Raw genomic sequence first — 12949 nt, 5'->3', positions numbered from 1 at the left:
ATTTTACGATGTTAGGTACTATATCCTAGCAATGTTATTAGGGAGAATTTTTAATTTACTCTGTTTATAATTATAAACATTTTCAGAAAGAATACCATCAAAATTTTTTGGTGAGTTAATATTTAAGTGGCTTTTATACCCTGGATGTGACAGATAAAAACTTTGAGCCAACAGAGCTGGAGGAATCAGGCTCCCTGACTTCAGACTATACTACAAAGCTACAGTAATCAAAACAGTATGGTACTGGCACAGAAACAGAAATATAGATCAATAGAACAGGATAGAAAGTCCAGAGATAAACACATGCACCTATGGTCACCTAATCTATGAAAAAGAAGGCAAGAATATACAGTGGAGAAAAGACAGTCTCTTAGGTAAGTGGTGCTGGGAAAAACTGGACAGCTACAGGTAAAAGAATAAAATTAGAACATTTTCTAACACCATACACAAAAATAAACTCAAATGGATGAAATACCTAAGTGTAAGACTGGATACTATAAAACTCTTAGAGGAAAACATAGGCAGAACACTCTCTCACATAAATCGCAGCAAGATCTTTTTTGATCCACCTCCTAGAGTAATGAATATAAAAACAAAAATAAACAAATGGGACCTAATTAAACTTAAAAGCTTTTGCACAGCAAAGGAAACCATAAACAAGATGAAAAGACAACCCTCAGAATGGGAGAAAATATTTGCAAATGAAGCAATGGACAAAGGATTAATCTCCAGAATATACAAACAGCTCATGCAGCTCAATATCAAAAAAATAAACAACCCAAACAAAAAATGGGCAGAAGACCTAAATAGACATTTCTCCAAAGAAGACACAGAGATGGCCAAAAAGCACATGAAAAGATGCTCAACATCACTAATTATTAGAGAAATGCAAGTCAAAACTACAGTGAGGTACATCACCTCACACTGGTCAGAATCAAAAAAATCTACAACAATAAATGCTGGAGAGGGTGTGGAGAAAAGGGAAACTTCCTACACTGTTGGTGGGAATGTAAATTGGTATAGCCACTATAGAGAACAGTATGAAGATTCCTGAAAAAACTAAAAATAGAGCTACCATATGATCCAGGAATCCCATTCCTGGGGATATATTTCTGGAGAAAACTGTAATTCGAAAATATATAGGTACCCCAATGTTCACTGCAGCACTGTTTAAAATAGCCAGGACATGGAAGCAACCTAAATGTCCATCAACGGAGGAATGGATAAAGAAGATGTGGTACAAATACACAATGGAATATTACTCAGCCATAAAAAAGTAAAAAATAATGCCATTTGCAGTGACATGGATGGACCCAGAGATTGTCATACTGAGTGAAGTAAGTCAGACAGAAAATGAAAAGGCAACCTATGGAATGGGATTTTTAAAAAGGAAAGAAATAGGCACAGAGGGGGAGACATGATTAAGGTGTCAGATGTGAACAGTGAGGAATGCACTCCAGGATCTGGCCTGGGGAGGGCAGGAGACAGAGCCGGGAGGAGGGTGAAGAGCTAGGGGAAAAGGAAAAGGCCAAGGGTTCAGAGGTCTCCGAAAGGTAAGGGAACAGGTGTGACAGGAACAAGGGATTGCTCCAACCCTAGCTGCATGCATACCTTGGGGGGGCTTTTAAAAAGCCCAGAAGCCCAGGTCCCACACCCTAAGACACTCCCAAATTCTGATTCAATTAGTTTGGGATTGGGCCCAGTCAGGGTATTAAAATGGAATGTTCTTTGGGTGATTCCAGTGTGTGGCCAAGGCTGAGAACCATTGCAGTAAGTGAGAGATTTGGAAGAAAAAGATGATACATATGCATGTTAATGATTTCAGAGGCTCTTGAAACACTCTGGTCACACATGTCATGTTCCTTGTACATGCACACATTCTCAGCATCCCTCCCTCCTTCCTGGCAAATTTCTACTCCACCTTTAAGATTCAGGGTAGATGTCACCTCTTTGGGAAGCCTTCTCTTGCCCCTCTAGACAGGCTCCAGGGCTGCTTCTTCTACACCCTTCATAAACCTATCTCCATTTCTCCACAGCATAACAGCATTTCTCACACTGTTTTATTTTTAACCTATTTGAGTTTACCACTAAGCTGTGACTTCCAGCAACAAGCACAGCGGCCTAGCATGCAGTAGGCACTCAGTAAATGTTCGTAGAATAAACTGTTGAATAAAATGAAAAAGACAAGTGTTTCATTAACATCTCAAGAAATGTTTACTTAAAAAGCCTAGGTTAAATTTTTGAGTTTCTTCTTAAAGATTGAAAGGAAACCACCATTACTGCCTAAATAGTCAACAGTAAATTCATTTTTCCTTTCCTTGAAAAAGACTAATGCTCTCAGAAAGGGAAAAGGTGATCAGTGGTCAGTTATCTCAGCTTTCCCCCCGTGCAAGCAGCATCTGGGCAAGATTTAAAATAAAATCCTTCAACACTGTCTAGACCAATTTATTTTGCTCCTCAGTCTCAGCTCAAGAAAATTCCTGGTCAATTCTGTCATAACTCCCCAAAGAAGAAAAGACTATTTAGAGTCAAAGAGCCTTTTTTTTTTTTTTTGACCCAGAGCAGACTGGTGTACTTCTTTGCCAAACATGATTTCTCACCAGCTGTGATCCCAACAGCTTAAAGTTCTCCAAGCTCTGGTGTGAAGAAAACTGGAGGCCCAGCAGAGGCTCTGGTGCACACAGCACACGTGTTCCTGTCACCCTGTGATCCCCACCACCCAATTCCGGGCCTTCCTCTGTTCCTTACCTCCTCCTGTTTACCATCTGCATCATTAATAACACTGAACAGAAGAGGATTAAGTAGAATGGGAAATAGCAACATAACAATAATATAACAAATTATGTTGAAAAACAGATGCTCTGTGGACATGGAAATGAAAGGATATAGAATGAAAGATGCTATACTGAGACTCTCAAAAGTTGGTGTATTTAAGCTGGTTCCATTTTTCTCTGCCTCACATGAGTTTACTATAGTTATAGATCAAAGAAAACTTGGTATAATACTCCCTATAAACTGGGGATGGAGGGGAAGTTAAGTCCACTAACGCACAGGCTGGATGCTAACTGAGAATTCACGGCATTGCCATTCTCCCGAATTCCCTGCCTGGAAACCTGGGAATAGCCCTTCATGAGTTTCTTATCCTACCAAATTCTGTCAATTTTACTGGAAAACGTTTCTTCAATAAATTGAGCTCCCCCTTCTCACCATCTTTGTGGCTGCTTTCAGGTTCTCACCACTTTAAGTTTCCTTCTATATCTCCCAAGCACAACAGTCTCTCAAACTCCAGTCTACCCTGACACAGTTCGTCCTCTGTAATTCTAAAAACAAACGGACCGTGCAATTCTCAGTTTAAAAATTTCTACTGGCTCCCTGTTGTCCAAATTCAGCTCAGTATACAAGGCACTTCAAATTCTCCTCTGCTAGCCTAAATCTACCCTTCCCATCGCATCTCCTGTCACTGCACCTCCCCCTCCCGCCGTGGTCCCTACAGGACAGCAACAGTGAACTTTTCTGAGGATGCTAAAACTCTTCACAACCCTTTGCCTCTACACATAGCATTTGTTTCCTCTGCCTGGGAAGGTCCTTTGCCCTCATCTGCTTTACCCCTGCCCTATTTCCTGCCTGAAAACTCCTATAAATCCTTCAAAACCCAGCTCACATGTCCTCCTTTAGGCCTTCTCTGACTCCTGAACATAATCCTCTGTGCTAGGTGTGTGACATGCAGTTCTCATCAGCACTTCTATACTATACTATAATATCAATTGAGAGATCTCGCTCCCCTTCAATACCGCAAGTGCCTTGAGGGCAGTGACTGTTTTGTTCACTTTTTATGACAGTTTTATTGAGATATAATTCACATACCATAAAGTTCACCTTTTTAAAGTATAATTCAGGGGTCTTTAGCATATGCACAGAGTTGTGCATTCATCACTACAACCTAATTGCAGAACATTTTTATCACCCCAAAAGGAAATCCTGTACTCATGAGCAGGCACTCTCTATTCCTCCCTCCCCTAAGCCCCTGAAAACCACTAATCTACCTTCCGTCTTCATGGGTTTGCCTGTTCTGGACATTTCATATAAACAGACTCATACAATATGTGGTCTCTGTGATTAGCTTCCTTCACTTATGTGTATCCTTAAGGTTCATCCATGTTTTAGTATGTATCACTACTTCATTCCTTTTTATGATCAAATCATATTCTACTGTATGGATCTACCACATTTTGTTTATCTGTTCATCAGTTAACAGGTATTTGGATTGTTTACACTTTTTAGCTATTATGAATAATGCTGTTATGAACATTTGTGTACAAGTTTTTGTGTGGACATATGTTTTCAGTTCTCTTGGATATATACCCAACAGCGGAACTGCTGATTATAATTCTCCTGTGATGTGCACACGTATATATAGACATACATACCATACGTATACGTGTGTGTGTGTGTGTGTGTGTCTGTGCGTGTATATAAAACCTTGTGAGGAACTGCCAGACTGTTCTGCAAAGCCATTGTACCAGTTTACATTCCCACTGGCAATGCATAAAGGTTTTGATTTCTCTACATTCTTGTCAACACTTGTTATTGTCTCTTTTTGATTATAGCTACCCAAACAAGTGTGATTTAATTTTGATTTGCATTCCCCTTTCCTTTTTATATTCCAGAGTTTCCAGTTCCTTTTACAAAGCCTGGCACATAAGAGCACTCAATAAATGTTTGGTTCATTCATCGTTCACTCATTTATTAACTAAATATTTTTCACTCATTCATTAACTAAACACTTTCTGAGCATCTATTACATGCCAGTTGCTCTTCTCAAGGTCAAGAACACAACAGTGTACAAAATAAGCAAAATGAATGAGGAATGAGCAAGCAAATGCCAACAACCCTGAGGGCCAGTCTTCAGTACAAAGGTGGCTCTGCCCCTGGATATCTCGAAGGTGAATGGGACCCATGACTTTGCCATCACCTCCACATCTATTCATCATGCTGTCTTGAGCATAACTCACAAAGATCCAACACCAATTCAAGAGGCTCGATTCCTATTCCAGAGCTCGGTATACGTCCAGAGCTAAGAGTGTGACAAGAGCTCATATTACTACTGCTGTCACTCTCCTGCATGCACGATGCACAAACATCTGTTATGGCCTGGCATGTATTTCCTCCTTTTCTGGTAAAAGCGTCACAATTTTTCTTGAGAATCAGCCTCCCTCCATGCTCATTCATTCATTCAACAAATATTTTTTCGTGCATTACTATGCGACAGATACAGTTTTAACTGCTCAGGAGACAGCAGTGAACAAAACTGACAAAATTAAAATATCTGCTCTCACAGAGGAATTCAGCCCCTGTGTTGCAGGCAGAGATGACTCAACCCCTTATTCATGAGGTCCATGGCCTGGGCCCAGCCAATCAGAGGAGCAAATCTCCATGGCTGTGGTGACTGGTTCAAGGAAAAGCATATGACAAATCCTAAGCCTTCTGCCAGAATGATCAGAAGAGAAGTGCTCTCTTTTCTCTTTTTCTTGAACTAGAAGGTATAAGCCTAGAGCTTTAAGAGGTCACCATGAAGAGACACCTGTGTACGTAAGACCTAACAAATGGGCAGACAGAGCCAGGAAACAGAGAGAAAGGGAACATGCCCTAATGACATTGCTGGAATCCGTGAAAAGAGTCATGCCTGAAACATGAGGTGCCGGGACTTCCAGGGTATTGAAGCCAATAGATTTTCAGCAAGTAAAAGAGCTGTAGTTAATATAATGCACAGAGTATTTTTTATGAAGCCCAACTAAAATTAGGTAAGCCAGGATCACTTTAATTTCATGGCTAACAAAGCCTTCCTCAAACTCTGAGTCGCAAAGATCCCAGCCCTGAGATGTAACCCCGTAACTCAGGTGACATCCTAATACAAATCCATGCTGGAGTCCGGAGTTAAACCTGCCCTCCCGCCTTCTCTTTTCTGAGACCTCTAGCCTCCTGTCAAAGAAAGTTTGTCAGTAATGACAGGAAACTCCTCTCTTCAATAACCTGCTGCTCTCCCTCTGCTCCCTTGGCATGCTTAACAAAATTGGAAATTGACAAACGGGCCGGGGAAGCTCAATGCCTGACCAATTCTTAAATGAGACTTCACATTTTCTTCATTTTTTAATTTTTCTGCTATACAACTTTATTTCCACTGAGGAGTTAACAGCAAAACTTCTACCCTGAGGAATGTTGCCTTTTGAACTAGACCTCAAAGTATGAAGGAAATGAAGTAAACTCAGATTTTTTTTCTTTTAGGAAGGAGAGGCAAGATAAAGCTGGTTTCCTGAAATTATTCATGAAAGTAAACTCTCAATGTGACAAAAATGATAAGAACTTCTCTATGAACAAAGGAGGCAAAGGTTATTAGGAGGCAGCTTGGGTCCCTGGGTCAGAGAGATCACAGGATTAGAACCTTAGAAGTTTTTAAACCAGGAGGACAACGTCACACAGCTGGTTCACAGGACAACTGCCCCAGGCTCTAAGATAAAGAGGTGATTTCACCCACTAGGTCTGCCCCACCTAAGGGTTTCCCATGCCCCATTCAGCTAAACTGCCTGAGGGTTCACTCCACTCAACATCCCAAGTGGATCTGAGGAAAGTCAAGAAAGATGTACCAAACACTTTTCTTCAAGAAACTCAGACAGGGCAGAGACAAGGATACGTTATTAACAAAACTCCCAATGGCTAAAGTATGCACAGGGTCTTACGAGAAGAAGGTATTAAGGATGAGGACAGAGGTTCAAGGAAGACTCCCACAAAAGGAACAGCTGAGCTGGGTCTTGAAGGATAGGGTTAGGGTTAGGGTCCACCAGTGGACAAGGAAGAGAAAGGCACTCCAGGTGGGAAAATAACCTGGTATATCAACATCACACCCAGCAGATGTAGTCACCTTGGCATATTATATGCTTATCCCAAGGATATTTTCTTTGCTCAATTTCTAAGCTGTTTTCATCATTTCACCTTCTTCTAAATGATGTCTTCTGAAGACAACTGTATTTTTTAAATATAGCTCTAGAGTTTTATGGCCAAGTTTGACTAACATAGTCAGTGATCAAGCTGGTTTAGGTGAGGAAAAGTAGGTAAACTAAAGTAACAACATAGATTTTCTTGAAAATCTGATAAGCTGGCCTCAAGGCAATTCCAAAAGAGAAAAAAAAAACATTAAACAAGGGCAGAATCCTTGAAATAGGGTAGTTACTCTACTATGTCACAGGCTGAGACCTACTTGGAAGGGACTCCTGTGTTGAATCTCGAAGGTTCAACAGGAATTTTCCAAGACATATAAGGGTATACATTCTGGCATGTTTGTTTTTTTAAAGGCTTCCTGCAGTCACAGCTCCTAAGAGTTGAAAATGGGCTTTAAAGCAAACCTTATCCCAATTATTGGTCCATACTCTACTTCACTAGCTGCCATTGGATTTTCAGGTAAAAAGTGGCTGGAATGATACTCTACTGAAATAAAAATACCGTTTTCCTTGTAAAATGTGTTACATCTTATACCAATGCATGATAGCAGTAGCTGTTATTAAAAACCACGCTGGATAACGGTTTCATTATCTCTTATATAACTACCAATGAATAAAGCAATTTGAGTAACAACAGGAAAAGTGAATAATTGGTATAACAAAATATAGTGACAATAAGAAATTTCTATAAGTTATTTGATTAGTTCGCCTCTATTTAGAGGGAAACACATCGTTTACATGTTTGTCAGCTTTATTCTTATGTTTCCATGCTGAGTCTATTTTGCAATGTAATAAAAGACTTTAAATGCTAAAGAATTCCTAGAAGGAATTCTTCTCAACACTTAAAATGTATTCGTCAAAGGACACATGTATTTGCTTTGATTTTGCAAAATTAATATACTTACTCAAATATGGATTTACAAAGAAAATCTACTCCCTGCCCCTAAACCGGCTTCTAAGAATTGCCTCTAAGTTCCTAATTTTCCTGTGCGAATTTAGGTTGGTCACATTGTTTTCAGCTGTCTTTAATAAAAGGATATTTCCGGTCACTCAACTGCCTCTACTTAGCTTAGTGTTTATTTTATTATGTTTTAATTTTAGTTCTCTGTTGAAATGTAACATGCAGTGTTATATAAAGGAGAAAAAGACTTGGACATACTTATTGAGTTTAATTTTAGAATTTAGGGACATTAACATCTATCTGTCCATGGTTTAAATTTACTTATTTAGAAACTCAGAATTTGCAGAGTGGTATGTGCCCTAACAAATATAGAATCTACCTAGATCTCTTTGCCACTTACAGTCCTATATTATGTTTAATTCAAAATGTCATTGCAATTGCTTTTTTCTTATTATATTACTATGAGGCTAAGAATTAAATCCCACACCACGTTGTATGCAGACTAGCATCCATCACGACACAGAGAAAGGGGCATACAATGAAATTAAGTTGGTTTTCTTATTAAGACCTGAAATTAATCAGCATTAGATCCAGGGAGAATTCTGAATTGGGAGCTCTATTCTAGACAAACCCCGCAATGCCTAAGATGCTGTTTATGCAGACTCACCACCAATGCCTCCTTTGTTCAAATTTAACAGTTCACAGGCTATAACATGCAATCCTACATGGCAAAATGTGACAGAGTTTTAGTTTTCTGTTACAGTCAACTAAAATGTTTTCACATTATGATATTAGTAGAGTCATGCAATTAATACATGCATGCAGTTAAGTTCAATTAATTCTTCTATCTTATTTTAAAGATCCACCTTTCTAGTACATTAGTGAGAAACAATAAAAAAGCCAAAACATGTTATTATAGTAAATCATAAGTTTAACATCAAAACAATTATCTAGTATATATATTTGTTAAAGTTCTAAGTCAACTAGTATGCTGCACTGAAACATGTGAAAGTATATCTGACCTGGAAGTACTTCTGACATGGGTCACTGGACGTCAGCAATGGTGCAGGAAATAGGTTATAATCTGAAATCTGAAAAGAGGGATCATTTGAGAAATTAAAACTCCAAATAACAAAGCATGAAAGGAAAAAAGCATAGCATTGAAAATTCTTCTAAAAGCTGTTAAAAATATTAAGCAAATCTTGGCAGATAGTGTCCAAATTTGGTTTACTTATAGTTGGCCAAACCACTTTTGACTGAAATTTGAATTCCTGCTTAACCACATTTCCCACAAACATTTCTTGAGATTTTTTTCCATGCCAAGTTTAAGTTATCTATCGATCTCAAGTTTCCAATGCTTTTTCTCATTAAGAACACACAATTCAGAAGCCAGTAAAGAAAAACACTGGTAAATTTCACCACAAAAATTTAAACCTTCTGTTAAGGAAAAAAAAAAAGGCTATAAACACAACAAAGACAAAAAACAAACTGAAAAAAGAATTCATTACAAACGAACTTATTTACAAAACAGAATCAGACTCACTGACATGGATAACAAACTTATGTTTACCAAAGGGGGAAGGTGGGAGGAAGGATAAATTAGGAGTTTGGGATTAACAGATATATATATATACTATATATAAAACAGATAACTAACAGGACCTACTATATAGCACAGGGAACTATATTCAATATCTTGAAATAACCTATTATGGAATAGAATCTGAAAGATAATATATATATATATATATAACTGAATCAATTTTCTGTACATCTGAAACTCAACGTTGTAAATCAACTATACTTCAAATTAAAAAAAAAGTTCACACCATAGATGACATAAAAAGGTAAATTCCTTTTATATAGAAAGAGCTCTTTGAAATTAAGAAAAATATAAACAAGCCTGTAGGAAAATAAGCAAAGGACAGAAACAAGTCCTAACAACTAACCTCACTCAAAACCGAAGAAAATGCAAATTTAAGTAACAATGACTTACTAGTTTTCCTGTAGCCAACTGCAAAGATTAGTAAGCTTGATAACACATAATCTAAATAAGGCAAGGACACTGGAAACAGGAATTTCTAAATCTTGCTGGTGGGAGTAAAAACTGGTAAAACTCTTTGCAGAGCCATTTAGAAATATATGAGCAAATTTAAAATGCATGGACCCGGGTTTCCCTGGTGGCGCAGTGGTTGAGAATCTGCCTGCCAATGCAGGGGACACGGGTTCGAGCCCTGGTCTGGGAAGATCCCACATGCCGCGGAGCAACTAGGCCCGTGAGCCACAATTGCTGAGCCTGCACGTCTGGAGCCTGTGCTCCGCAACAAGAGGCCACGACAGTGAGAGGCCCGCGCACCGCGATGAAGAGTGGCCCCCGCTTGCCACAATTAGAGAAAGCCCTCGCACAGAAACGAAGACCCAACACAGCCATAAATAAACAAATAAACAAATAAAATTTTTTAAAAAAATAAATAAATAAAATAAAATGCATGGACCCTACTGCTCAGCAATTCCTTTCCTAAGAATTTATTTACAAATAAACTTACATAGACTCTGTTGTTCTAAAAGCAAAAGATCAGTAACAACCTAGCTGTTCATCAGTGGATAAGAGCTTCATTAAACTATGATGCAGCCATACAACAGAGTACTGTGCTGCCATCACAAACAAATGAATCGAATCTACACGACCTGACACAAAAGGGGCCTTAAGACACATCACAAAGGTAAATAATATGCATGATCGAATTTGAGTAAAATTTTTAAAAGCATATACATATATATATGTGTGTATGCATATACACACACACATACTTGCATTTACATAGAAAATGTCTTAAAGGAATAATAAAGAACTAGATACACTGGTAAACTGCCAGTTTACCACATTAGATACATAACAAGGAAAACTGAAAACAGACTTTGTTTTCAATGAGTTGCTATCAGATGTGTCACTTAGAATAACAAACCATTATATTAATTCAAATGTGGATACTGCATGATTCCATTTATATAAAGTACAAAAACAGGAAAAACCTATCTATTATGTCAAGATAGTTTGCCCTGGAGGGCAGGAAAGGGAAAGAAGCAAGAAAGTAGCCTCTGGGATGTTATGATGGTAATATACTTCTTGATCTGGATGTGAAAATTCATCAAGATGTACCCTTATGTGTACATTTCTGTATGCTTACTATACTTCCATGAAATGTTAAAAAAAAAGTTAAATGTTAGTGGTTTTCTAAAGCATTATTCAAGTTGAGAAACTTTATATTTGCAAAGACTAAATTCTAATCTAACCTTTCCAAACTAGTAACCTTTAACGGGCATTACTTCCAACTTATGATTTAGATAATGACCTGACAACCTTGTCTACTGGTCCACCATACATTTTTAAATTATATTTGCACATATTGTGGGTAAGGCTCATTACTTTGGTATAATTAAAAGGGTGGGCTTAATTTAAACCGTCCTGAAACAGCAAGAGATGTTTCCTCTATGCACCTTTGCTTCTGCCCTATATCTTTCTCAACTCCTTAAAGGTATTTCACAATTCACTTTTCCTTTCTTTCAGTTTTTGTCTTCAGTATACCTTCAGTTATAAGCATAGCAGATATGATAGCTATCAAGAAAATGAATAGCAATAAAGTAGAAAGAAAGCTAAGAAAAGGCTTTACAGGAGTATTTTGAAAAGGCTTGAACAAAAATTAAAAATTTGCATATCTTAGTTTGTATTATACTTAAAATAAAATATTCCTTTTTCCCCAACACAAAACAAACTCTGATTTCTATAAAGTTAAGAATTGGACATTCTGCTAATCACTTCATTTTTAAAAAGGCCCTGTGCTAGTATTATCATCTGACCAATACTTAATCCATATGTGCCATGAATTATGCTGGGAGCACGAAGCACTTTAGTGAAAAAAAACACATTCTTCCCTCTTTTGGAACTTATAGACTAGTTGGGGAGATGGATATTAATCAGAAAATTAATCAAATCAGTGTGTAAGTATATATGTTCTAGAGGAAAAGAATTCAGTTCTATGAGAAAATTTAATGAAGGAACAGGTGATATAGATAGCCTGGGGAGTCAGGAAACATTCCCCTGAGAAAGTTAAATTTATGTTGCAATTTGCAGACTAAACAGGATTTAGCAGGATAAAGTTATTAAACACCTAAACGCTATGCAAGGCACTCCCTAGCCCTGGAGATGAAGCACAAAATGCAGAACTCTTTTTCCCTAGGTGCTTATATCCTTGATGAATAAATGTAATGTAGTAAAACAGTTTCCGAGGACTTTGTAGCATGGATTAATTCTACATAAATAATAACCTGAGAAAGTATAAAAGCACTCAAGTATGGTTTTAAGAATATTCTATAGCAGGTAGCCACTAACAGCAACATGGAGCTACTAACACTTGGAAGGTGAATTTTTAATTTTATTTAAGTATGCAGTTGACCCTTAAACAACGCAGGTTTGAACTGAGCTGATCCACTTACACCCATTTATTTTTCAATAGTGAATACTGTAGTCCTACGTGATCTGTGGTTGGTTGAATCCTGGGATGTGGAGGGAATGCTTAATCCAGTATTGCTCAAGGGCCCACTGTCATTAATTTAAATATAAATTTATAAACAGATGCTTGACTCTTTGGGGGAAACATTTTAAGTAAGTTTGGAACTTCTTGGGTAGGTAAATCTACTTCCAACTCTAAACTTTATGATCAAGTATTTCCAGTGAAAATTCTACATCTGAGTTGAGTGTTAAAACATGCTGATTTTGGAGCCTTTGCATGAAAATAAATGTAAAATATCTCAATAATTTTAAAACATTGATTACGTGTTGAAATGATAACATTTTGAGTATAATGAGTTAAATAAAATGCATTGTTAAAATTAATTTCACCCATTTTTTAAAATGTGGGTACTAGAAAATTTCAACTTACATATATATGTGGCTTGAATTATATTTCTATTGGAGAAGTACTGACCTAGGGAATGTAGGTGGATTCTGAAACTTTACCCTACTCAAAATACTATCTTCTTTTCCCAGAAAAAGCAA

At 37.6% G+C, this 12949-nt stretch overlaps 1 protein-coding gene across 18 annotated transcripts in view; it reads right to left on the bottom strand.

Annotated features, from left to right (window-relative positions):
- APBB2 (amyloid beta precursor protein binding family B member 2) overlaps window positions 1-12949 on the bottom strand; it is a 363766-nt gene that overhangs the window by 192313 nt on the left and 158504 nt on the right. For all 18 annotated transcript variants that reach the window (XM_036852187.1, XM_036852200.1, XM_036852201.1 and 15 more), the window contains one exon: window positions 8916-8984. In XM_036852187.1, coding sequence (XP_036708082.1) covers window positions 8916-8934 — 19 coding nt within the window. In that variant the 5' untranslated portion in view covers window positions 8935-8984. The remainder of the gene's footprint in view (window positions 1-8915; window positions 8985-12949) is intronic.

The sequence above is a fragment of the Balaenoptera musculus genome, chromosome 5 (genome assembly GCF_009873245.2).
Source record: "Balaenoptera musculus isolate JJ_BM4_2016_0621 chromosome 5, mBalMus1.pri.v3, whole genome shotgun sequence".
Classification (NCBI taxonomy): domain Eukaryota; kingdom Metazoa; phylum Chordata; class Mammalia; order Artiodactyla; family Balaenopteridae; genus Balaenoptera; species Balaenoptera musculus.
Note: the sequence above shows the minus strand (reverse complement) of the source record. Positions and strands in the feature narration are given on the sequence as shown.